Consider the following 25,158-nt stretch of genomic DNA (forward strand, 5'->3'; position numbering starts at 1 on the left):
ATTGTGTAAAACAAAGACCTAAAGAATTAATGTGACACTCTCTACAAGCCATCCGGGCCTTGCCCTGGCCCCAGAGGACGGTGGTCCGCACTGAGGTTTCCTAGGGGTGGGGACACCACAACCATGTATTCTCCTCCCTGTCTGGATCCCAGGCTCTAGTTGCAGGGAAGTTCTTTCCGATGTCTAACCTCTCTCTTTCCAGCAGGCTCAGTGCATTTGACCAAGAACAAGTCACCTCCACCCCCACCACGCCCAAGATAATGACTCTTTGGAAATTTGCAAATTGGAATTTTCTCCTTGGTTTTTCTCCAAGGTGAAAAACTCCGGCTCAACTTTTTGCTCCCCCCCCACCCTTGCACCACAGAATTTTAGAAGAGACTATAAAATGGTAACCTAATCCAAAAGCCCACCCCAAACGGGAATCTCCTGCCCCATCCCTATCTCCACACCACACGCAGGCACACACAGTCCCCGACAGACTCAGTCTGAACATTCCAGAGGCCGGGAACTCGGGACTTGCTAAGGCAGCCATTACTGGATAGCACTCTAGTTGTTAGAAAGCTCTTCTTTACGCCGTATCAAGAGGAACCCCCGCCCCTCCTCGCCTGGCAGCTTCCCACCTCACCTCGGTTGGCAGAGAGCGGGTAGAGGTGGAGGAGGTGTCAGTGCTGCGGCTTTAGCAGGCTCAGCAGCCCCCCACCCCCACCCAGGCTCTCCGCGCCTCCCACTCGGAGCCCAGCTCCCTGGAGGTGGAGGTGGAGGTGGTGGAGATGGAGGTGGGGCGGGGGGTGGGGGACCCACGGCTCTGCTACAAGTCACTTTCAAGTCAGTGACTCAAAAATAGGAACAGTTGTTGGGTTGCATCTCATTTCCACGTTATCAATTTAATGTGGCCAAGTACAGAAGCAATTCCTTTAGGTCCCTACCTCTTTTTCAGTGTTCCCCCACCTACTCCCTTTTCCCATTACCCTCCCATATTCATTTCCTCAGCTCGACCCCTCCTCTCGGTATGCAGCCCTAGTTGTCCCAGAAGGAAACACTGTGGGTCTCAGTGGGAGCCGAGCAGGAAGAAAGGCGGGGCCGACGGGGGCAGCGGCCGCGGGGGTGAGGCACGGAGCTGCAGCTCCCACCCCGGAGCAGCCTCCGCAGGTCCTGGCGGAAGCGCAGACCCAGAAAGGCGTAGAGCACGGGGTTGAGGCCGCAGCGGGCGAGAGCCAGGCCCCCGGTCACCAGCAGCGCCAGGTCCTTGCGTTTACTGGCAGGGCAACTCCGCTCGCGGGCGGCCAGTAGGTCGGCGGTATCCAATAGCAGGGCGAGGCTGTAAGGAAGCTGCAGCACCACGAAGGCCGCCACCAGGGCCACCACGACGCGCAGCGCGCGCCGGCGCTCCGGCCCCCTGGCGGCCAGCAGCGTCCGCCCCAGGAGCGCGTAGCAGGCCGCCATGACGCCGAGCGGCAGCGCGAAGCCCAGGACCACCTGCGCCACGGCGCTCGCCCCCTTCACCGTCTGCGTGAGGCCCTCGGGGAAGATGAGACGGCAGCGCCGCTGGCCTTCCCGCTGCCCGTCCTGGCTGAAAAGAAGAGCAGGCAGTGCCAGGAGCAGTGACAGCAGCCACACGATGACTGAGACCAAGTGTGCTCTGCCCGGCCCCGAGGGCCTAGGTCGGGCTGGGAGGGCCCGCGTAATGGCCAAGTAGCGGTCGGCGCTAATACAGGCCAGGAAGAGGAAGCCTGCGTAGAAGGAGGCCGAGTAGAGGCCCGAGATGGCGCGGCAGGTGACACTTCCCAGATTCCAGCCCTGCAGGGCTCCCGCTGCGGCAAAGGGCAGAGTCAGGGCCAGCAGAAGGTCGGCCAGGGCCAGCTGGAGCAGATGGGCCGAGGTGGGTGAGCGGGAGGCACTTCGGGCTGCCAGGTGGGTGGCCAGGACCAAGCCATTGCCAGCCAGACCCAGGGCGGCCACCATCAGGGAGATACTGGATTGGAAGGCTCGACTGAAGGCCTGGACATCCGCCTTGTAGCAGAGCTCTGGCAAGGGCTCCGCCGAGTATGCCTCCTCGTCGTCCCCAGAGTATGGGCCCCAGAAGACCTGCGGAGGCCAGAATGAAAAGAGACCTTATGAGTCCTTCCCTTCCCACTCCCCTCCCCCTCCCACACACGCTTTCTAAGCTGGGGTGTGACCAGATACAAGGGTACACTGGGAGAAGACACAAACTCTTTTCCAAACTCCCCAGCACCCCAACAACAGGCCTTGTCTGCCCTTGCACCCCTCCTGTCTCTGCATCCAGCTTTCTGAGTGACCTTGAGCAAGCCATTTGCTCTTTCTGGATCTCAGCTGCTTAATATGTAATGTCGAGATCAGAAATCCTGACCAGTTCACCTGGCAGGGTTGTTAGAAATAAGGATTGTTTGAAGTAGGAAGATAATGGATGTGAAGCATCTGTGCTCTTCATAGGCCAAGGGTTTGTATTATTAATAAATCTTGGAGCTTCGGTTCCGCTTGCAGCGCCCTCTCCTGGAAGGACTCCCCCATGCAGGCTTTGCCGCAGACCCGGTGGCCGGACTCTAAGCTATGGGTCGTTTCCCTTTTCCCCTCCGGAACCCCCACCTCTACCTCCAGTACAGGTGCACTGAACTACTCGTGACAAGCAGATCTCAAGAACTGGGGCTCAGGTTTTCCTTTGGCAACTTGGACCACTATGTTCAGCTCACCCTTCCCTGCAGCCCCAGTCCTGTCTCCCAACCCCAGCCTCGCATCACCAGACCCATTTATCTGAAGGGGCCCTGATCTCAGATGGCTCTAGGAATCCCGCATAGGTCATAGCATGGCGGAGGCCTGTTGCCAGGTGTGGAATCCCATCCCTTCACCTTACCGTCCCTCTCTGTATCCTCCCTCCACCCACCGCCCCGCCCCCACTCCCACCTGCTCCGCGGGCTCGGTCCCCATCTCTGGCTACACGGGTTTCTGAGGTATAGCCACTGAGGAGAGAAGTTAAACTAGCAGGACAGGAAGGAAGGGGCGGGGAGAGAGGCCCAGAGGGTGGGGGGTATTAGGGTCTGTGGTCCCTCTCTACCTAACTTTCCCATTCAACCCCCTAAAAAAACAATTTCTCTTTACTCTGCCAGTGGAAAGAGAATGAGTTTTTGGAATATCCTCATTTGCTAGCTACCTGTGTGATCGTAAGTTGTTTGTGTTTTTGGGTTTTTTTACCTCTCTGAGCTTCAGGTTTTTCATCTGCAAAGTGGAGTAAGGTAAAAATGCAGAATTCACAGGGTTATGAGGGTGCCTAACAAGGGTGCTTGGAGCATTATTTGCCTTCGGAAAATGTTAGAATCTTTTTAGAGACTCTTCTCCCCATATCCAGCCACCCCCATCACCTTTGAATTTTTCACGAGCTCCCTTCCCCCAGCCCCGCGACCACAGTGCCCGCCAGCCTCAGGTTATTCGGGGTATTTCCCGGCGGCTGGAGGCTCGCTGCCCCCGCCCTTTCGCAGCGAGGCTGAGGCGCGCGCTTGCGCGGGGTCCGGGAGAGCAGCGAGAGCTGGGAGAGGCTGGGGAAGGGGGGAGGTGACAGGAGAGAGGGTGGAAAGGAGGGAGAGAGAACCGCGGAGAGCCCGGAACGACTGAGAGAGGGGGGCGAGGGGAGAAGGGTTGGGGGAGAAAGGAAAGAGGGGTGGGTTGGTAAGGAGGAGAGACGGCGATCGGCTGAGAACCCCCCAGGAGAGCTGGGCGCCGAAGCTGGAACTGGAGCCCTAGCCGGAACCTGGGCACTGGGAGGCGGCCGCGGACACCCGTGAGCCCTGCGGGATGAGTCTCCGGCTCTTCTGCATCCTGCTCGCCGCGGTCTCAGGAGCCCAGGGCTGGGGCTACTGTGAGTGCGGGGCTCGGAGGCCCGCGGGGTTGGGCCCGGGAGTTCAAAGCCAGCAGGGCGGGTCCCGCACCGCATTGCGGCTGGGTGGTCGCGGGTCCCTCCCCGGCCGGCGCGCGCTCGCTGCCTCGCTCTCATCCTTTCCTGCTTTCCCCCCGCGCTCCGCAATGCAGCTCGGAGGCCGGCGCGCGCGCCCCGTGCTGGGGCTGGGCTCAGAGCCGAGGACAGAGTCGGCCCCGGCTGGGATTTGGCGCTACGGTCCAAGCCAAAGCTGGTGCCTGGGCTTGAGGGCTGGGGATAAGAGCGTTACTGGTGACCCCGGCTAAGATTAAGGTTTTGCCAGGGGCTGGGGTTGGGCTTGGAACTGGCCCAGGGGCTAGGGTTTGGGGTTTGGGGCTTGACTTTGGGGCTGGGATCCAAGCTGGAGTTGGTGCTGGATTGATGCTAAGGTTGGACATGGAGCTGGTGATGGTGCTAGGACCGGCTGGGGTTGGGACCAAGGCCTGGACCTGGGGTTGGTGCAAGTTTGGGGATGCTGATGAGTGGGACTGATGCTCAGTCTGGGGCTGGATTGGTGTCTTGGGCTGACTCAAGTTCTGAAAGATGCTGAGTTTGAGACTGTGTTTTGGGGAGTATTGAGCCTGGTTAGAACCATGGAAGGACCGGCTAGGGAGTTTCTGGCCTAGGGGTTCCCCCAGAAGAAGATAGCCTCCCCTGAGTGTGCTGCTGTTGCTGCAGCCCGGGTTGAGTAGATGGCTTTCAGTTAGGGCTGGGTCTGCCTCTGGGGAACTGAGAAGGAGGAGCTCCAGTTGCTCAGTGTACCGGGCCTTTGGGAAGACCTGGGAGAGGCTGACCTGACCAGTGTGTCTGTTCCCCCAACCCAGATGGCTGTGATGAGGAGCTGGTTGGGCCCCTGTATGCTCGATCCCTGGGCGCCTCCTCTTACTATGGGCTCTTCACTACACCACGCTTTGCCCGACTGCACGGTGAGTGCAGCCCCGTGGAGGGGGGAGAGGCTCTGGAGAGCTGGGAGTAAAGGGGGAGCCAGTGGTGACACTCCTGCCCCTTCTATAGGCATAAGCGGATGGTCTCCCCGGATTGGGGACCCGAATCCCTGGCTCCAGATCGACTTAATGAAGAAGCACCGAATCCGGGCGGTGGCCACACAAGGCTCCTTTAATTCTTGGGACTGGGTCACCCGTTACCTTCTGCTCTACGGTGACCGAGTGGACAGTTGGACGCCATTCTACCAACAAGGGCACAATGCGGTACTCCAGCCTCCTGCATGCATACACACTTGGGGAACCTCCTCAGCTTTGCTACCTGGGCTGGGCATTAACTTGTGGGGAAAGGGAGGAGGCGGTGGTGAGTGCATAGGTAAGGAGCAGTGACTTCTGCTCCAGGGACTAAGGTCAGAGGGACTGTAAGCTGACCATGTGCGCAAGACACTCCCAGGTGACAGGGTTTAACAACCTCAGGGAAAAATCTGGGAGAGCTTCTTGAAGGAGGTGACACCTGAGTTGAGCTTTGAGGAATAATAGGATAGTAGGAGAGGACCCTCTAGGGGACATTAACTGTGTTTGCATAAAGCCTTGAAGGCAGGGGAGATCCAAGGAGCTTTTGCTTTTGCAAAGTCCAGATTGGCTGGCTGTGACAACTGCAGGCTGGGAGGCTGTTGGGAAACAAACCTAAGGTGGGGACTGGTCGCTCCTCTCCTCTGCCCCCTCAGACCTTCTTCGGTAACGTGAACGAGTCGGCCGTGGTGCGCCATGACCTGCACTACCACTTCACCGCGCGCTACGTCCGCATCGTGCCCTTGGCTTGGAACCCGCGCGGCAAGATCGGCCTGAGGCTGGGCCTCTACGGCTGTCCTTACAGTAAGGGCGCGGCGGTCCTGGCGGGGTCCCGGGAGACAAGCAGCCTCCCCGGTCCTCGGCCCACCTTCGGTCGTCGTTCGCGCAGAGTCCGACGTGCTCTATTTCGACGGCGATGATGCCATCTCCTACCGCTTCCCGAGAGGGGTCAGCCGAAGCCTGTGGGACGTGTTCGCCTTCAGCTTCAAGACCGAGGAGAAAGACGGGCTCCTGCTGCACGCTGAGGGCGCCCAGGGCGACTACGTGACACTCGAGCTTAAGGGGGCGCACTTGCTGCTGCACATGAGCCTGGGTGAGCCACCGGGGAGGGACTCGTGAGGCGCTGTTGTCGCGACCCTGGCTGCACCTTCTCCCGGAAGCCCTGCCCACTCCTGACGTCCCCTGTTCTGTTTGGACCAACCTGCCTTTTTCATGTAGAATTTGTTGCTAGCAAAACACTGGACTCCGAGTTAGCAGAATTGTAATCCAGTCTCAGCTCGACCATCTGCTACCGGTGTGACCTTGGCACTTCCCCAGTTCCAGTCTCCTCACTGTAAAAACATTACACATACACACACTAAATAGTTATTATTTTTGTATCTAATTAGTTTTTAATAACATCCACATGATGAGGTAGAAGCAGCTATCATGCCCCAAGTTTTACCGATAGGAAAACAGAGATTCAAAGAGGTTAAATGACTTACCCTCAGTCACATCCTTGCCAGTGACCACTGCTCCATCCCAGCCTCCCAGTGGTCCAATCTCTGAATGCCCACCCTCCCTGGCTGCTGCTTCACCTACCGGCTAGGGATCACTGGGGTTCTCCAGGTTCAAGGTCTGACCTAGCCCCATCCCATCCTCAGGCAGCAGCCCCATCCAACCAAGACCTGGACACACAACAGTGAGCGCTGGTGGGGTCCTCAATGACCAGCACTGGCATTATGTGCGTGTGGACCGATATGGGCGCCAAGCAAACCTCACCCTGGATGGCTATGTGCAGCGTTTCATTCTCAATGGTGATTTCGAGAGACTGAACCTGGACACTGAGGTGAGCAGAGCAGAAGGACTCATTCGGCTGAGTGGGGTGCTGGGTGCGTCTGTGGGGGGAAGCATTTCTCTCCACCAAAGGCAAGACCTGGCTTCCCGGTTTCTGATATCCTAGCAGCTCTTGGCAAACTTGGAGCTCACAGAAAGGCCTGGGGTTTTGTCCTTGTTGCTGTTAGCATGCATATTCCTGGGTGCCACCACAGAACTACTGAAATGGGGTTTGGAAATCCAGATTTCGGGGGTTGGGCAAGATGAGAAAATCGCCTTGGATTGCCTAACTCTGTGGAGTTGGTAAAGGCCCTCCCTCCATCTACGTGTAAAGAATCCCAGAAAGTTTTATTGACTTACTCCAGCCAATTTGTGGTGGAGTCAGGACTAGAACCCAAACCTCCAGAAGCCCAGCGAGCTTCCAGCTTTAACACCAATATTGGGGAAATGTGTGTTTCAAGTCTTTTATAAGCTGTAGAGTGGGAGCTCGAGGAAGGTGCTTGCACTCCCGCACCAAGGAATCTCACTCCCCTACCCCGCCCTCAGATGTTCATCGGGGGTCTGGTGGGCGCTGCGCAGAAAAACCTCGCCTATCGGCATAATTTCCGTGGCTGCATGGAAAACGTCATCTTCAACCGAGTCAACATCGCGGACCTGGCTGTGCGGCGCCATTCACGGATCACCTTCGAGGCCAGTGGGCAGGGGATCTGGGAGGATGGGACATCGGAGCCGCTTGGAAAGCAAAGAGGTGGACCGGGAAGAGATCTTGATAATCAGATAAAAAGCCCAGGACCTCCCCCTCCCCAGCCAAATGCTCAAGTGGGGGGCATCACGGAATCACAGGAGGTGCAAAGTCCACCCCTTTACCCCACAGTTAAGCTGCCCTTAGCCGATGGGATCTGGCCTCTGGACATTGGAAGGAACAAGGCGGTCGCCCTGAAGACCGTGTAGATCAGTGATAGTGAGCAAGCTGAAACTTCCCCTACGGCTGGAAGTGTTTCTAGGGGGGTGGGAACAGTCAGGGTTGGAGGTCTCGCCCCCACACTGAGGGAGTGCTGTCACCAAGATCTTAGACCAGTTTGAAAATGGAGCTCCTAGCAGAGGCTCAGAGGCAGGGCGGGAGCTTGCGGCTACTGACCGATCCTTCCTTTCGCCCCCAGGGTAAGGTGGCCTTCCGCTGCCTGGACCCGGTTCCACACCCAGTCAACTTCGGAGGTCCTCACAACTTCGTGCAAGTGCCTGGTTTTCCGCGCCGCGGCCGCCTCGCAGTCTCCTTTCGCTTCCGCACCTGGGACCTGACGGGACTGCTACTTTACTCCAGCCTGGGGGACGGGCTGGGCCACGTGGAGCTGATGCTCAGTGACGGGCAGGTCAACGTGTCCATTGCGCAGGCTGGCCGAAAGAAGCTTCAGTTTGCCGCTGGTGAGGGATGGATTGGGGGGGGGGGGGGGGTACGGCGTGTAGCACTAGGAGGCCAGAGAGGGCAGAGGAGAGCCCGGGAGATTGTAGGCCTGGACTGAGGGTAGCAGAGTAGGAGGTCCCAGGGCCCTGGGAAAAGGTGGGGGTGGATGGAGGCAGCTGGAGCTGGGAGAGGCAGGAAGGCTGAGTCCTGGTATTCTCCAGTTCCAGGGGGTCTCTGGAGGTGTCTGTTATTCATTTATAACTTTGCAGAGAGACATTCAGAGATGTCACCACTCAGTGTGATAAGTGTAACAATGGGAGGAGGCACATAGTCCAATATTGGGACGGGGGGGAGGGGGTGCTGCTTCCCCAGGAAAGACACATTCCTCGTCCGTAGGGCCTGGTGCTTTCCCCACCTACAGCATCCTCCTTTCCTGTCCAGGGTACCGCCTGAATGATGGCTTTTGGCATGAGGTGAATTTTGCGGCACAGGAAAACCATGCTGTGATCAGCATTGACGATGTGGAGGGGGCAGAGGTCAGGGTCTCATACCCACTGCTGATCCGTACAGGGACCTCATACTTCTTTGGGGGTAAGTGGTGGCTAACCTGACCAGAACCCTGTCCCTGGGTGGGAAGGCCCCCACCTAAGTCCACCCAGATGGCACTACATGGAGAGCTTTGTAAGGATAAATCTCTCTTTCCCCTCTGGGGTCTTGGGGACCGTAAGGTCACTGCCATTATCTATTGGCCCCCTCCCTTCCTCCATGTCTGACTCTCCCTTGGCATCTCCCTGGGGGAGGGTCTCTGGAGTCTCCCATGGGGAGGGCCTCACAGGGGTGGTTGCTCCAGGTTGTCCCAAGCCAGCCAGTCGATGGGGCTGCCACTCTAACCAGACGGCATTCCATGGCTGCATGGAGCTGTTCAAGGTGGATGGTCAACTGGTCAACCTGACTCTGGTGGAGGGCCGGCGGCTTGGATACTATGCTGAGGTCCTCTTTGACACATGTGGCATCACTGATAGGTATCCAGAAGCCCCTCGCCCTGCAAGAGGTGACCCCTTCCAAAGCCCTCTTCCATGGCCTCCCAAAGGGAGTGGCCTTTCTCAATAATCTTTCTTCTGGTCCCAGCTCTTCAGTCTCCTAACTGGAGATGATTCCTCCTTGACCTCTCACCTCCTGTTTGTTCCCTTAAAGTGACAGATGCTCAGAATGGAAATGAAACATCTATTTTCTGGTTCTATAGGGTTTGGGGGGGGGGGGGCGGCATGAAGCCTTATTTGTTCTTTTAGGGAAGGGCAAACAGTGCTTGAGCCCTGAGGCCTGCCTAATGCCCCAGCATTTAGGCTCATATCTGGCTAGTTAGGTGAGGTGTGTCTCATGGAGTTCTGGTGTTCTCACGAGCTGGGATGGAGCCTGTAGGTGCTAGAGCCCACTCTCAAGCTCCCAATAAGGCTTCTTCCCTTGGTGCTGACCCCTTCCTTAGGTGCAGCCCTAACATGTGTGAGCATGATGGACGCTGCTACCAGTCTTGGGATGATTTCATCTGCTATTGTGAATTGACAGGCTACAAGGGGGAGACCTGCCACCAACGTAAGCCAGCTGGGATATGGGGGAAGAGTAAGGGACACGGGAGGTCAGAATAAGGTTGCTGGGGATCATGAGGCTGCCAGAGATGATGGGGCTGGCTCTCCTAGCCCTCTGAACCCATAATTGCCTTTTACCCACCCTACCACCTACCAGCTTTGTATAAGGAATCTTGTGAGGCTTATCGGCTTAGTGGGAAAACTTCTGGGAACTTCACCATTGATCCTGATGGCAGTGGCCCCCTGAAGCCATTTGTAGTGTACTGCGATATTCGAGGTAAGTGGCTCTGATAGGTGGTGAAGGGGCAGCTGACAAGGCTATGCTGGGATGTGGGGCAAACAGGGAAGGATTGAAGGGTGGACAGGGGCCAGTCAGATTAAATTGTGGTGGGGCTAAAGGAGGGCAGAGGGAAAAGGGACACTCAGGAATTTGTAATCTAGCTTTGCAGATCAATTCCAGCTTCCTGATCTATTCCAGCTGTCTCATTTCCAGCCTGCAATGTCCAGGGCCAGGAGCTAGGCTAGAATGGAGCTGCTGGCCACATTTATTGGCTCTGAGTTGCAGCAATGGTGGTGGAGGTGGACAGGGAGATGGGTAGAGAATGCCCATCTCCAGCCAAAGCTCTGTCCTTTCCCCTCCTCCAGAGAATCGGGCATGGACAGTTGTGCGGCATGACAGGCTGTGGACAACCCGGGTGACAGGTTCAAGCATGGAGAGGCCATTCCTGGGGGCCGTCCAGTACTGGAATGCATCCTGGGAGGAAGTCAGTGCCCTGGCCAATGCTTCCCAGCACTGTGAACAGTGGATCGAATTCTCCTGCTACAATTCCAGGCTGCTTAACACTGCAGGTTGGGTCTGGTGTCTGGGAGGGTGAGGTAGAGAGCTGGAGGAGACACCAGTGGGGGCCTGGGAGAAAGAAACCAGACAGTTAAGCTGGAGCCGTGGGCTAGAAGATTCAAGAGGTGTGGGCTGGTTAGAAAGGTGGGAGGGGAGCCCAGAGGCTAGTGGAGGAACAGGGCCTGGAAACTGCCTGAACCTCTTCCCCAGGAGGCTACCCCTACAGCTTCTGGATTGGCCGAAATGAGGAGCAGCACTTCTACTGGGGAGGCTCACAGCCTGGGATCCAGCGCTGTGCCTGTGGTCTGGACCGAAGCTGCGTAGACCCTGCTCTGCACTGTAACTGTGATGCTGATCAGCCCCAGTGGTGAGAGAGGCAAAGGGACAGGGCTTTCAAGATTATGGGGCAGGTGAATGGCCGGGGCTGAGCCACTGCATCTTGCTCCCACAGGAGAACTGACAAGGGACTGCTGACCTTTGTGGACCATTTGCCTGTCACTCAGGTGGTGGTGGGGGATACAAACCGCTCCACTTCTGAGGCCCAATTCTTCCTGAGGCCTCTGCGCTGCTATGGCGATCGTGAGTGGCAGACCCCTTTTGTGTATCCTCCAGTATTAGCTCTCCAGTTTCTTGACTCTAGGCCACCTGGCCCACTGAGTGCCTCCAGGACATACCACCAGATACCCAGGTCCTGCTATGACATGACCCCCATCTGTGATGCTCCTCTACACCATGTTCTTTCATCATGCTCCCTGGTCTCCCTTGGTTCCCCCTAGCTGTCCGTTTTGCCTTTCCTTTCCCCACCCACCTGAGGCTCCCTTACTCCCCTACCCTCCAACCTCCCTGACAAGGCCTTCTTCTATCTGGTTTTGTAGGAAATTCCTGGAACACCATCTCCTTCCACACTGGGACTACACTACGCTTCCCTCCAATCCGTGCCAACCACAGCCTTGATGTCTCCTTCTACTTCAGGACCTCGGCTCCCTCAGGAGTCTTCCTAGAGAATATGGGGGGCTTTTACTACCAGTGGTGCCGACCTTACGTGCGGGTGGAACTAAACAGTGAGCAGGCACACTGGGAGGGACATGGGGTAGACAACGATCTCTGGGAAGAAAGGGGGTAGGTGGAGGCTGGGGCAAGAGACAAGGGCAGATACTCTGTGAGGGCAGTGTGGAAAGGGCTTTTGATGATCCTGGGTTCTAGGCCCAGGTCTGTCTTAAAAGCTGGCTTTGTGACCTGAGGCACCCAGTTCGCCTCTCTTGTGAATAAGGAAGTTGGACTCCTGACGTATCTCCTAGCTGACTAGCTATGCTTCTAACCTGAGAAGTGGGGCTGGGAAGCTGGCTCCAGGGATCTGCAAATTTGGGAGAGACCAGGAGTCTGAGGTTTTAAGCAGTTTATAGGTTTTGTCCCAGGCTGTAGACAAATTGGAGGGACATTCCAGGAGCTCCAAAGAATGAAGAAGAGAAGTTGTATTGGGTGAGGAATCTTGGAGGTCTGAGTCCTCTCCCCCTCCCCCTCCCGTTGTCCAGCATCCCGAGATGTGGTCTTTGCCTTTGATGTGGGGAATGGAGATGAAAACCTGACAGTACACTCAGATGACTTTGAGTTCAACGATGACGAGTGGCACCTGGTCCGGGCTGAAATCAATGTGAAGCAGGCGCGGCTCCGCGTGGACCACCGGCCCTGGGTGGTGCGGCCTATGCCCCTGCAGACCTACATCTGGCTGGAGTACGACCAGCCCCTCTACGTTGGTGAGCAGCAGCCCAGAGGCAGTCTGGAAGTCTCCTTAGCTTTCCTACCCTCTCAAGGCTGCTCTCCTGTTCCAAGAACCCCATGTCTTAGTTCCCAATCCCCTCTGCTTCAGAGTGAGCCAAAGACCCACCTTTCCTCTCCAAACCCTGGCTCTATTCCATTCTAGCCCCCTTGGATCCTTTCCCAACCCCAATACTTACCCTTGTCTCTTGCTCTACACCCATTTCTTGACCTACCCACACTTCCCAGGATCTGCAGAGCTTAAGAGGCGACCCTTCGTGGGCTGCTTGAGGGCTATGCGTCTGAATGGAGTGACTCTGAATCTGGAAGGCCGGGCCAATGCCTCTGAGGGCACCTCACCCAACTGCACGGGCCACTGTGCCCACCCCCGGTTCCCCTGTTTCCATGGAGGCCGCTGCGTGGAACGCTACAGCTACTACACATGTGACTGCGACCTCACGGCATTTGATGGGCCATATTGCAACCATGGTTAGTGCTGCTGGTTATGGGAGGTCAGGGAGCCATAGGCTGAAATGGGATGTAGGGATAGCAGGGAAGAAAGGAAGGAGGGTGTCCCTGGGTTCCTGAGCTCCGAATTGGGGCCATCAGGCAGCTGAAGATGCTGGGTGACTCCAAAAGCATAAAGTGGGGGCAAGGAAGGGGTGGTACAGCTAGCTGGTGGTAAAAGAACTCAAAAGCAACAAGCAAATAACTTCCCCATCTTCCCCTATCGCCAAGGTAACACAGGTTACCCCCCTTGCAAGCATATCCACCTCAGGCTGCATGATGCCCTCCTATGCCATTTCCTATTTGACAATTGCTGCACTCCTAAAACATGTCTGCAACCTGGTTCTTGGTTAAGGAGAACCTTGTCACTCACCGCAGCAAGCTCTCTGCACATAGACTGCATCCTCCCTAAGGCCGGTCCAGGAGGGTGCGTGAGCAGGTAGGCTACTGATGGGGAGTCTGGTGAAGGTAAGGAGGTACAAGGACTTAGGGACCAATAGAAGACCTTTGGTCTTGGTTTGAGTGTGAGTAGTGGTGAATGTACTGGATAGAATCAAAGATATTCCAATTCTAATCTTAGCTCTCCACTTACTGTGTATCCTTAAGCAAGTCACTACCCACCTTTGAGTCTCAGTTTCCCCACCTATAAAATGCACGGGTTGGGTTAGATGAAACTGTGGTGTTGGCAGAAACTGAAAGGAAGTCCCAGGGGTGTGTATGTGTGGACGACACACTCAGTGTTTGAATGTGGGAACGGAAGCCCTGACCTCACCACCTCTGCCTTCAGATATTGGTGGCTTCTTTGAGCCCGGCACCTGGATGAGATATAACCTGCAGTCGGCACTGCGCTCTGCAGCCCGGGAGTTCTCCCACATGCTGAGCCGGCCGGTGCCAGGCTACGAGCCAGGCTACATCCCCGGCTACGACACTCCTGGCTATGTGCCTGGCTACCATGGCCCTGGGTACCGTCTGCCTGACTACCCGCAGCCTGGCCGTCCTGTGCCAGGTTACCGGGGCCCTGTCTACAACGTTACTGGAGAGGAGGTGTCTTTCAGCTTTAGCACCGACTCTGCCCCCGCAGTCCTGCTCTACGTCAGCTCTTTCGTGCGTGACTACATGGCCGTGCTCATCAAGGAAGATGGTAAGCTCCTGAAAGGCTCTCCCCCACAACTCCAGCTTCTTCATTCTCACAACTATTGATTCACTCATACATACATATAAGGACCTCAGTGCTCTTAGAAAACAGGGATTGTGGGACCTGAGGGGAAACTTCCTTTCTCCTCTCCACCCCACAGGAACTCTGCAGCTGCGTTATCAGCTGGGCACCAGTCCCTATGTGTACCAACTGACTACCCGACCGGTTACTGATGGCCAGCCCCACAGTGTCAATATCACCCGGGTCTACCGCCACCTCTTCATCCAGGTGTGTAGACGGAGGTGGACCAGCTCAGATCACAGGTTCAAATCACAAGTTGTGGCACCCAGGAAAATGTCACATATTTAGCATTTGTAGAGCACATTCCAATTCGCAGAGGATTTTCATATACATTACCTCATGTGACTCTCATAACAGGTCTGTGAGGCAGTTCAGGTACACAAGTGTTCTTATCAGTTTTACAAATCATTAAATGGGCTCAGAAAGTGGTTTTCCCAATCAAACCACTAGGAAGCTGCAAAAACAGGGCTCAAAATCAGGTAGTTGGGTTTTTAATACCAAATTCTACATCTGGGTTCAGGGGTCACCCACCTAGGGCGGAGGTAGGACTTTACCACCAGTTTGGACAGAATTCAAACAGAGTCCCTACATGATCGGGCCTGTGTCTGCCTCTGGTTCTCCCTCCTTCATCTCCTCTCCCCTCCCTGCCTCAGGTGGACTACTTCCCACTGACAGAACAGAAGTTCTCACTGTTGGTGGACAGCCAGCTGGACTCACCCAAGGCCTTGTATCTAGGGCGTGTTATGGGTAAGCTGTGGGTGACAGTGTGTTTTGGGTACGAAATTATGGATGACGTCCTTGGAACCTGTAAGAGAGTGAAGGAGCTGGGAATAGCAGTGAAGGTGGTGATGAGTGGGAAACCATGGACGATGAGTGGGGGCAGGGCTATATTGGTGGTCTAAGCTCTTCCTTTCTGGGCCTGCCTCTCCCCCAGAAACAGGAGTAATTGACCCAGAGATCCAGCGCTACAACACACCAGGTTTCTCCGGCTGCCTGTCTGGTGTTCGATTCAACAATGTGGCTCCCCTCAAGACCCACTTCCGAACCCCTCGACCCATGACTGCTGAGCTAGCTGAGGCCCTTCGAGTTCAGGGAGACCTGTCTGAATCTAACTGTGGAGCCATGCCACGTCTTGTCTCAGAGGTGCCACCTGAGCTGGATCCCTGGTATCTGCCCCCAGGTATGTCCCCAGGACACAGAAGAGGGAGGGACGACTGGAAGAAAATGATTCTTACCATGTAGGTGGCTTCTCCTAATTGGTGCTTTCTCCTCTTCAGATTTCCCATACTACCATGATGATGGATGGGTTGCCATACTTTTAGGCTGTGAGTAGTGTGTTCACTGCCCTGACCTCCTGATTCTACCCTCTGTTAGCATTCCCTCCCTGCCCTGTATCCCCAGGGCTGAGGGGTGGTGAAGGCACTGGGTGCATGGTGGTACAAAAACGGATGAGATAGGCTGTGCTGAAGGTAGAATTGGGTTGACAATTTTTTTTAAAGTTTGAGAATGCTATAGACTTTTAATTGAAATATTAATATGAAGCTATGGCTAAGGAATGAGGAAATGGGGGTACAGTAACATCTAGAGATAAGAAGGGGAAACTACCAGGGCTATGAAAAGAGAATATTAGAAATAGAAGACAGCAGGGGATAACCCAGGAAGTTAGACCTACCAGACCCTTAGGACTCGCCTGATGAGGTTGTAGAGCAGACACTAGCACACAGGTATGCATAGATGCGCGTGTGTATGTATGTGACACACCAAAGATCTGCTCTAAATTGTTTTTTCCCCTTTCAGTTTTGGTGGCCTTCTTGCTGCTGGGGCTGGTGGGAATGTTGGTGCTCTTCTATCTGCAAAATCATCGCTACAAGGGTTCCTACCACACCAATGAGCCCAAGGCCACCCATGATTACCACCCTGGCAGCAAACCTCCCCTACCTACTTCAGGCTCTGCCCAGGCCCCAGCCCCTACACCAGCTTCCACCCAAGTTTCAGCCCCAGCCCCAGCCCCAGCCCCAGCCCCAGCCCCAACCCCAGCCCCAGGCCCAGGCCCTGGCCCCCGGGACCAAAACCTACCCCAGATCCTGGAGGAGTCCAGGTCTGAATGAATCAGAAAGGCTTCAGGGATTAAGTCCATTTTCTGTGAATTCCCCAGTACCTGCCTCTACCCAACCCTGTCAGGGACATTTGGCTCCTTTTAGCTGGTTCTGCTCATCCAGAGGATGCCCCTCCTGCCAAGTATGGTGGGCAGAGCTACAGATGGGACCAAAGGGAGTGGTCGAGCCTCACTGCCTAAACCAATGCCCTGCCCATTTCTGTTTTCCCAGGCTCCTGGTTGTTTGCCTGCCCCCAAAGGAGAAGCCTCATGGGGTTGACACAGGCCCTTCCTGCCATCCCTGTCCCAGCTGCTGCCAGGGATTAACAGAGTGCAGGGGAGATTAACTGTCTCTCTGCAAACATTCAATCTCAGCAGGGACAGATGTGTGGGATTGCAGGGATGCATGAAATATGGGGGGAGAGGGCTGCTAAATCATATTCCCCAGGCTTCCCCTGCCCTGCAGAACGTCTTCCACCTGTGTCCACTCAGTCGGGGGTTAGGGAGGGCTTCATCACTGGCCCCTACCCTCCTCTTTTGTTTTTTATAGAGACTGAGAGGCTTCAGTTTAGCACTTTAGTACCTCTGCTACTTCAAATGCTTTATAGCCAAAGCCATAAAAACTTGCAACGTAGAGAAAATAATGCAGACACACTGACTAGCCAGCCCTCTACTTTTCCTCCTGCTTCCAAGGTATGCAGTAGCCTTGGTGCCTCTCCAAAGGCTTGGCCCCCTCTCCAATGCATGAGGAGTCCTCTTTCCTCCGCTCAGAGATGCTGCTTCATTTGCCCAGGTCACATTCTTTATATATATTTTTTGTTGCAAAGTCTCGCTCTAGAGAAACTATATATTACTCTAATTTTTAAATTATCAGTTTATATATAAAAGAAAAAAAAGCAATTGATTGTCCTGTCCTGTGCTGTGCCCGTGGTCTGTAGTTTGCTTCTCTGGTGTTGGAAGTCCTGTGAGGTCAGTTGGTGACTCATCCAGCCTGATCCGCCCTCCACTCTGGAGCTGTGCTCTCAGACTCAGAGCCGTTCTAATAAAGCAGAGTGGCAGAGCCCCAGACTGTGTGTGGCAGCTGGTGTCATGGTTGAGGGGGTAAGTGGGATGGTTTTAAGGGAACTTCTGAGGGCTTGGGAATTTCTACGGGGAGCCCTCAGAATCCTTGTATCACCTACCAGGAGCCTGACTGGTTCTTGCCAACCCCCATCCTTCCCTAGCCCCAGATCTCAGTGGACAAGTGGGGATCAGAATGCTAAAGCTTCAGCCAGAGGTACCCCTGTACTGCCATCCCTGGATCCTTCCAGTCCCAAAGCACACGGGACACGCCTTGCCAAAATGGATTCTGCCACTTTATTCAGATTAAGAGGTCACAAGCCACAGGACTTTAAAGTGCGTGAAATTCACTGGCAATAAAGCCGCATGTATACCAGCCTCCTCTGCCCCCACCCTCCACCACCTTGCTTCATTCATCATTATATGTCTTGGGGGAGGGGTTGGCACCCGTCACTAAAGGTTGGGGACAGCAGGGAAAAAGGATGGGAATGCTGGAGGAACAGGAGTATTAGTAGTCTGAACCTGGGGGAGGGGGTTGACCACAGTGATTCTGCACACTGAGGGAAGGGTGGGGTCAGTCTAGCCTCTCAAAGGCTGGATGTAATTTCCCCCCACCTATTCCTCATGCCATCCCCTGGCATTTCAGACAGACCTAACTCCTCCTTCATCTGTCTCTGGTTTTCCCCTAAAATTTATGAGTAATTCAGAACCCACAGTCTAGCTAGAAGGTGTCCCCAACACACAATGAATACAAAACACAGCAGATGTGCATTTCAGAATCATGGTAGGGGCTGGCCCAGCGAGGTGGGAATAGGCTTGTCAGGAGCTGGCTGGGTGTGTGCTCTGCTGAGTGCACGTGCCCAGAAGTGTGGTGAGCAAGAGTAGGTGGGTGTGTGTGTGCACGTCCCACAAAAACCCCTGGATGGCTGCTTGGGCAGCGGGAATCCCACTCCTTGCTTCATGGGACAGCCAGAGGGGTTGGAGGAAGGGAGTGGTCAGCATAGCCTGGGAGAGAGAGGCTCTGATTCCCTAGAGAGAAGAAGCAGCCTGCTCCCTGTTCTAATACTCCCTAGACCAGTCTGTACCTGCCCGTGTCCTTTTTACCCAACACAATGCTCCTTATTCTCTGCCAGCTCAGCACACCAGACAGACACAGGGCAGCTCTTAGGGCTGCTCTTTTCCCACTCAATTCTTCTATGTCAAGACCTCCTCCTACCTCCACCAGAGGATGAGACAGAACCTGAGAACCTTCCACCCCTCTTCTTCCCCCTACCTAGGAATGGGATTTGGACAAGGACCTCAGAGATGTTAGCTTAAACTCTACCCCAGTCTACAGATCTAGAAGAAATAAAGTGCTTTGCTCTGCATGAATCCCAGAGAGAATGACACCACAGATTGGCACAGGTAGTCTTTTCGACACTTCAAATACCCTCTGCCAGTCTGCAGTGCACACATGATGCCATCCTAAACACGTGCAATTTGGGAGCCCCTTACCCACCTCTAAACACATATTGTCAACTCATCCTTTCCAACAGCAGGTGCTACAGACAGGAAAGTCAATCACACTGACAATTTCCCCCTAGTCCAGGCCTATACCCATCTACATGTGGGCCTGGCCTCTAAGGGGAATGAAAGGCCTGAAAACAACTACGGATCCAGGGAACCAAGCACTCACACATAACCTGGCATACCCCTCCATGCTTCCTCAGTGGCAGCAGAATGCCTGCCCACAGTTGCTAAGCTAGAACTTTGGAAGGAGCTAACAGGGCACTGGCACTTGCTCTCGGGCATCTGAAAACTCATCCCTCTCCAGAATATACAGAGGTTTCTCAAAGCCTGCTGGGGCCCAAGTGTAGCAGCTTTACTACTATTGTCAGGCTGGTTCTCACTGTCCATGGAAGAATGGCACTTAGCTTTCCTTCTCCCAGCGTTGGCTATCAATATGTAAAACTCACCCTTTCAGTTTGAACCCTGCCAGGAAGGAAGAGGTAGTAAGGTGACCCATTTCAGCTCTGAATTCAGCTGTGCTGCCTGCCAAGCCCACCTTTAAACCGGACTGCTCATAAGCTCCAGGTACTAAACTTCACTTAGCCTGTCTTCTCCAGGTCTTGGGACCACAGAGAGATATGCTGGCAATCCAATTACCTAAGGACTTTTGATTTGGAAAGTTAGAATTGCAGGCTAATGCTTGTTAGGAACCACCCAAGTTGATACCTGAGGCCTACAGCCTGGGTGACAAGAAATCAAGCATACGTCACCAACCCCCAGCCTGTGCTCTATTCCTCTGAGGCCTGAGATGCAGTCTCTGACTTCTGCACCATCTCTCCTGGGAGCCCAAGCCCTAGCTGCCTCTGCCTCCACTCTCACTGAGGCAGTTTTGTCTCCACTGGACACAGCTGAGGCTTCACTACAGAGGGAGTGGGTGGGGGGTTTCTTGGTGTGAGAGACACATAGTGCAGGAAACTTGAGCAGCAGTGGTGTGTGCACGAAAGCAAAGACAGTGCTGCTACCATAAGCGCTGGCGTGAGGCCCAGGAGGGCTAAAGGACATCAGTCTCCCTCTCGATCCCCACGTACTTGAGGGCATCAGCTTGGCTGTACCTGTCCCAGAGCAGGAGGAGGAACCAGATTACTATCAAGATTTTGTGAGTAAAAAGATGGAGTCCCCTCCCATTTCATTTCACCTCCCACTTCTTAGCAGCAGTTTATAATGCTCTCCCTTCTGAGGCAAGGCACCAGAGATCAGAACAAATAAAAAGCCTTGATCACCACAAGATCCTCTCCTTCTTCCCTATCACCCACCTTAAGCCCCCAAATCAACTCCAACAGCCACCCTTTCCACCCCTACGCCCATCTCTCTAGGACCATTCCTGGCTGCCTCACCTGTAATCAAAGAAGAGCTCTTCGCCAGCTTGAATTGCCCTCTTGGCAAATATCCCAATCCGATGATCCCCATTCACCATGACCACTGCAAATAGGATAAACCCAGGGCTAGGTTCCTAGTCAACCCCAAGTCAACAATCAGTAGTGCTTCTGGGCCAATTTTCTCCAAATTCGCAGTGAAAACATATATGAAGTGGAAGTAGAAAGTAGTCAATAGAGTTGCTTCTGTGTGTATTTGGGGGGGGGGGTCCCTCCATGCTCTTAGATCTCTTTCTCTGGCTAGTGCCATGGGAAAAGAATTATCTTTAAAAGACTCATGTTTAGCCCAGCTGGGCGTGGCTCAGTGGCTGAGCATCGACCTAGGATCTTGGAGATCGTGGTTCGATTTCCCGTCAGGGCACATGCCTGGGTTGTGGGCTCAATCCCCAGTCAGGGGAGTGCAGGAGGCAGCCGATCAACGATGACTCTCTCATCATTGATGTTCCTATATCTTTCTCCCCCTCTCCCTTCCTCTCTGAAATCAATAAAGATATATTTTTAAAAAATAATAAAATATAAAAGACTCATGTTTAGCCCTAGCTGGTTTGGCGCAGTGGTTAGAGCATCGGCCTGAGGACTGAAGGGTCCCAGGTTTGAGTCTGGCCAAGGGCACGTACCTCAGTTGCAGGCTCGGCCCCAGTCGGGGTACATGCAAGAGGCAACCAATCGATGTGTCTCTCTCACACTAATGTTTCTCTCTCTCTCTCTCCCCCTTCCACTTCCTCTGAAAAGCAATGAAAAAAATATCCTTGGGTTCGGGTGAGGATTAACATAAAAAAAAAAGACTCATGTTTATGGGAAAATGTTTATAATGCATTCACTGAAAAAAAAAACACATTATAAAACAGAGAGAGAGGATCAAAATGATACCAGACATTAATCATGATTACTTCTGGACAAAAAATAACTCAGCTATAGAAAAGTTAATAATGGATAGAGATCATAGTAAATGAAGTATATATCCCCTAGCCCACCACTCAGGTCACTGGGAACTCACCTTTGGCGTAACAGTTGGGGTTCACTGAATGGTTTGCAAATCGAATTTTGTTTCCTTTCCGGGTTGCATCCACTACAAAATCTGTGTAAAGTAAACCAAGACCATGAGTTCACCAGGCAACTCCACAACTTGTTGAGCCTGAATTTAAAATCAATCAAACAGAAACAAGACAATCCAGAGGACATTTTGAAGCCCAGTGTACTAGGAGGGGCTGGGAAAGCAGGTAGCGTAAGAACGCAGCTGCATGTGCGCACACTCCCTTTGGGCCCCATCTTTTTGCTGGAATTATGGATTTCCTCTTCCCACCTAGGTAGGAAGATTTCTGAGGTGTAAGTGCTCAGTGCTCTGATTACAAACACAACCTGGAAATGGAAATTCCCCCAAAGCAAGTGAACTGTGGCTCATTGTGTCTAAGTTCAATCGCACCACCTTGCTCTGTGCATCTATTGGAAGATTCACAGGTGATCTGAACCTGGACCATAACAAGGGACATCGGGTAGGAAGACCTGTTCGAGACCACTTTGGGATGAGAAAGAGACTCTGTACCATTGTTGAGGTTGAAGAGGAAGCTGGACATGTATTTGTCATAGACCTTCCCTCGTCGATCAGCCTCATCCTGAGAGATGAGCTGCAGAGACAGACAAGGAACAAACAAGGGGTTGGGCTCTCTGCTCAGGGCACAGACCCTGCCCCTAGACAGGAGTGGGAGGGGGCAGTGCCACATATAGGTGCCTACTGAGAATCATAACATATTGAGCTCAGATTACTTCATTCCAATCCCTCCCAAGGCTGGCCAGTATTAAGGCTGAAGAGAGTCCCCCACCTGCCCCTCCTGTGTGGTCTGAACTGCCAAAGAGTTGAAGAAGAGTGGTTTGTTTCAGGATTGCAAACAGTTCTGTGGGATCCCCCGAGAGGCCATATGAGAACTCAGCAGAGTTATTTAGAGATTAGTTCACAGAAGTCTAGACCACAGAAAATCAGGGTTTTCTCATCAGTATCTCCCCAGATAAGAGTGTGGGCCAAACCGATAGCACTCACCTCACCACAGTACTCAGAAATGAACTCGTTCTTCTGCACAGACTCCTTAATGAAGGTGCCCCATCCGGCCACATCTGAGGGGGCCAGCAGCAGATGCTGGGGAAGAAGGAGGCAAACCTCAGACTACAGGGTGTGTGGGTGCAAGGGGATCTGTGTGCTGGGTGTGCATGTGTACGGCTGAGGGGGAGGGGAGGCTGGAAAAAACTAGCTACTGTTAAGAGGATCTGAGAACAGAAAAAGGTCTAAGCCATTCTGTTCTGGTGGGAGGAAAAACAAAAAAGGGAGGTGGTGAAAGGAAACATGACGCCTCTTCCTCTAGAGCTGGGGACCTTCACTGCTGTGTGTCAAGTAAAAATAGACAACATCAATGACCCGTCCACCCTCCCTGCTCCTTTCCATCTGGTTGGTTCAGAGGTCACTTTTCTCATCCATCACTAGGACAGGAAACTTTATTAATTCAGCAAAAATGTGTATTTTAGTGTTTACAGAGAACGTTCATGTATAAACCCTCTTAAGGAACCAGTAGAAACAGGCTACTGGGGACTATTCAGTCTTTCCTGTTCTGTTATCCAGCTCAGAATCCTGAGAAAAGCCCTCACCTTCTTGAGTCCCCGCTGGATACTACAGTTTTTACAGGAAACCACTTTGCAGTCCCAGTGCTCTGAGGCCCCACAGGTGAGACACAGGTCAGGGTCACACTCTCGCACTGCCAGATAGCAAGGACACTGCTTGGTATTGCACTGGGTCTTACAGCGACAGCCAGGAAAACGATTCTGACCTGGGTGGGACAACAGGTAAGGTTAGGAAGAGAAGCAGGCAAATGCTGGGTCAGGTTTGACTAAAGGGACAGCAGAGAAGTAAATGTTATGTGTTCGAGGATATTTGGCAAAATAGGAGAGAAGTTCCCTTCCCAAAATTCACATCTTCAAAATTTTTCCAAAGAAAATGGAGTGCCTCCATTTTCATGCCCGAGAGTCAGAAAATCAGGTTTGACTATGGAGGTATATTATTTCCTAGAGATTCCACAACAATGCTCTCCCTCCTCCTTGCTGGTGGAATTTGGAAGGGAGATGTACAGTGCCCTAAAGAAAATGAAATCAGTGTTTTTCACTGGTAAATACTGAGCACCAAAACAAAAATCATTTTGAGAACAACACATCCCTTCTATGCCACCCTCCTCCACCCACTGCCCTCCTCAGTACAAGCACTTCTCTGCTGTGGTTAAGATTGATATCTGCTATGGGTTAGGAGGTATTTACAGCACAACTGCCTGGGCACCAAGTTCTGCAAGATCTGGGGGCTGCCATCAAGCTGCCTTGAGGGGGAAAGGGAATAGTGGGATAAGAAGTGAGAGAAGCACTTTTAGCCTCTATCCTACCTCTGCTGACATACAGACTGATCTGATATTAGAACTCCAGATAGTAAAATAAAATAGACATGCAGAATCGTAACCTGTATACACTATAAAACATTCTGGAAAGGGAAGCTATGACTGCACTATCAGGAAAAAGATTGCCATGTTTCTTAATTCTGCCCTGGATGGTAAAGGTGGGGAAGCATCCGGTTTCTGTATAATTGTTCCTTTTAGAATCATATACATATGGGTTTTCAAAAATGGCTTTTCCAGATCTTAAGTCTCTTGTAGAATGCTTAAAACACAGCAGCAAGAATATCAGAATGCCCATAAGCAGCAAAAGGCGCAGGAGGGGAGGGAAACTGGGATGCATTGAGGCCGACTGTTTTGGTAGACTACAGGGGAAACGGAGAACTCTTACAGTCTGGGTTGCACTGGCAGAACTTCTCACAGAAATTCTGAGTCATGATGCAGGGGCAGGTGCTGTCACAGGGGCGGTCTGGGTGGTCGCAGGGTTGGTAGTTGTACACTTGTGTGGAAGAGTTATCTAGGAGAGAAAAAAATAGACCAGGACACTGCTGAGCTCATGCTCCCTAGCTGCCCTCCCTCCCAAGTGTCCAGTGGCACCAATTCAAAGGAGGTTTGTTCTAACCACAACCTTAGACACACATTCAGCACCTGAAATGAGAGGCAATCCTAGATGACGGCTGTTTATAAGCTACAATGGGGTGATTTGTTTTGTGGTGAAAGTGTGGAAATAGTCCAGGACTACAGCACAGCTATTCTGAACATTAAACAAAGACTAGGACCTGGAAAATGGCAAACTACAAAAGTCAGAGACCACAGGCCCATAACTCTACCTCCTAAGGTCTTCACAGCTGCAGTGAAAAGCTGAGCTGTTCTCAGTTGCTGCAGAAAAACTGCAACCTGCGAAAGCGGTGTAGGGTCAAGAAGTGCAGCTGCAGGTGGGGCAGAGGATGGCCACAGGGGTAAGACCTTGAGCTGAGCTGCCAAAGGCGACCCTGGAGGAACCTACCTTTCTTCAGCTGGATTTTCCTGCAGTGTGCAGCCCACAACCTGGAAAGAGACAGGATGGGTCTGGGTCATGGTCCTGGGGAACTCTGCAGATTTGGGTAAAGGACAGTGTGACCTACTCTGAGGGCCTACAGTTTGATAATTGGGGAGTGTCCTCCCAAATCACTTCATAGGAGGCCTCTGTTCTGATACAGGGAAGCTACAGTCCATCCCAAATCCAGCTGGCCTATGCCTCAAGATTTAAACATAACCACCAACCCCCCCTTAACAAACAAACATACATAAAACAAAAAACAGACACAAAGCAAAATCTAACCCTCTATGTCTATTATACTACTATTGTTTCTCCTTTTCCCCAACCTTTGGGGAGGTAGAAATGTGTGGGTTTCAAGATGAGTAGTAAGGCGGCTTTTCAGGAATATGCTCTGAGTGAAGGAACTAAAAGGAAGCAGCCACGGGGACTTCCTTCTATATCTAGAATCGGTGTCAGTTCCTTTCTTCAATAGGTGATAGTCATTAGGGAATCAAGCCAGGCTGAATGTCAAATTAAAAAAGAAGCCACCAACTACTTCATAATAACACTAGCTTGAAAGCAGTGTTATTAT

At 53.1% G+C, this 25,158-nt stretch overlaps 3 protein-coding genes across 8 annotated transcripts in view; 1 reads left to right on the forward strand and 2 right to left on the reverse strand.

Moving 5' to 3' along the window:
- Positions 1 to 855: 855 nt before the first annotated feature.
- Positions 856 to 6,027, reverse strand: CCR10 (C-C motif chemokine receptor 10). The gene is made up of 2 exons (XM_081162175.1): positions 5,807 to 6,027; positions 856 to 2,085 (listed from the first exon to the last, which is right to left on the reverse strand). Exon 2 carries the CDS (start codon positions 1,960 to 1,962, stop codon positions 1,018 to 1,020), a length of 945 nt encoding a protein of 314 aa, XP_081018301.1. The 5' UTR covers positions 1,963 to 2,085; positions 5,807 to 6,027; the 3' UTR covers positions 856 to 1,017.
- On the forward strand, positions 3,525 to 17,216 carry CNTNAP1 (contactin associated protein 1). The gene is made up of 24 exons (XM_081162165.1): positions 3,525 to 3,868; positions 4,750 to 4,851; positions 4,940 to 5,133; positions 5,595 to 5,742; positions 5,828 to 6,031; positions 6,582 to 6,766; positions 7,300 to 7,443; positions 7,914 to 8,175; positions 8,597 to 8,746; positions 9,006 to 9,177; positions 9,639 to 9,745; positions 9,896 to 10,015; positions 10,384 to 10,587; positions 10,787 to 10,943; positions 11,028 to 11,155; positions 11,452 to 11,637; positions 12,109 to 12,330; positions 12,581 to 12,820; positions 13,626 to 13,979; positions 14,134 to 14,261; positions 14,708 to 14,801; positions 14,989 to 15,234; positions 15,332 to 15,379; positions 15,852 to 17,216. The coding sequence occupies exons 1-24, from the start codon at positions 3,805 to 3,807 to the stop codon at positions 16,160 to 16,162; spliced, it is 4,170 nt and encodes a 1,389-aa protein (XP_081018291.1). The 5' UTR covers positions 3,525 to 3,804; the 3' UTR covers positions 16,163 to 17,216.
- EZH1 (enhancer of zeste 1 polycomb repressive complex 2 subunit) overlaps positions 6,148 to 25,158 on the reverse strand; it is a 39,188-nt gene continuing 20,177 nt past the window's right edge. For 5 of the 6 annotated variants that reach the window (XM_081162166.1, XM_081162169.1, XM_081162171.1 and 2 more), the window contains exons 14-21: positions 24,555 to 24,595; positions 23,940 to 24,065; positions 22,764 to 22,942; positions 22,165 to 22,260; positions 21,673 to 21,754; positions 21,127 to 21,207; positions 20,091 to 20,175; positions 17,485 to 19,808 (exon numbers count right to left, since the gene is read on the reverse strand). In XM_081162166.1, coding sequence (XP_081018292.1) covers positions 19,748 to 19,808; positions 20,091 to 20,175; positions 21,127 to 21,207; positions 21,673 to 21,754; positions 22,165 to 22,260; positions 22,764 to 22,942; positions 23,940 to 24,065; positions 24,555 to 24,595 — 751 coding nt within the window. In that variant the 3' untranslated portion in view covers positions 17,485 to 19,747. Of the gene's footprint in view, positions 6,270 to 17,484; positions 19,809 to 20,090; positions 20,176 to 21,126; positions 21,208 to 21,672; positions 21,755 to 22,164; positions 22,261 to 22,763; positions 22,943 to 23,939; positions 24,066 to 24,554; positions 24,596 to 25,158 lie in introns of those variants that run through there. The other variant, XM_081162170.1, reaches the window with a different exon arrangement.

The sequence above is a fragment of the Miniopterus schreibersii genome, assembly GCF_964146895.1.
Source record: "Miniopterus schreibersii genome assembly, chromosome: 16".
In the NCBI taxonomy this organism is placed as follows: Eukaryota; Metazoa; Chordata; class Mammalia; order Chiroptera; family Miniopteridae; genus Miniopterus; species Miniopterus schreibersii.

What these genes read in the sequence shown, in the direction of transcription:
- CCR10 (XM_081162175.1), bottom strand. Translation starts at nt 1,962, where the DNA reads ATGGTGGCCGCCCTGGGTCTGGCTGGCAATGGCTTGGTCCTGGCCACC.
- CNTNAP1 (XM_081162165.1), top strand. Translation starts at nt 3,805, where the DNA reads ATGAGTCTCCGGCTCTTCTGCATCCTGCTCGCCGCGGTCTCAGGAGCC. An exon ending in AGCCCAGGGCTGGGGCTACT is followed by an intron (nt 3,869 to 4,749) that starts GTGAGTGCGGGG and finishes CCCCCAACCCAG; the next exon opens with ATGGCTGTGATGAGGAGCTG. An exon ending in GACTGAACCTGGACACTGAG is followed by an intron (nt 6,767 to 7,299) that starts GTGAGCAGAGCA and finishes CCCCGCCCTCAG; the next exon opens with ATGTTCATCGGGGGTCTGGT.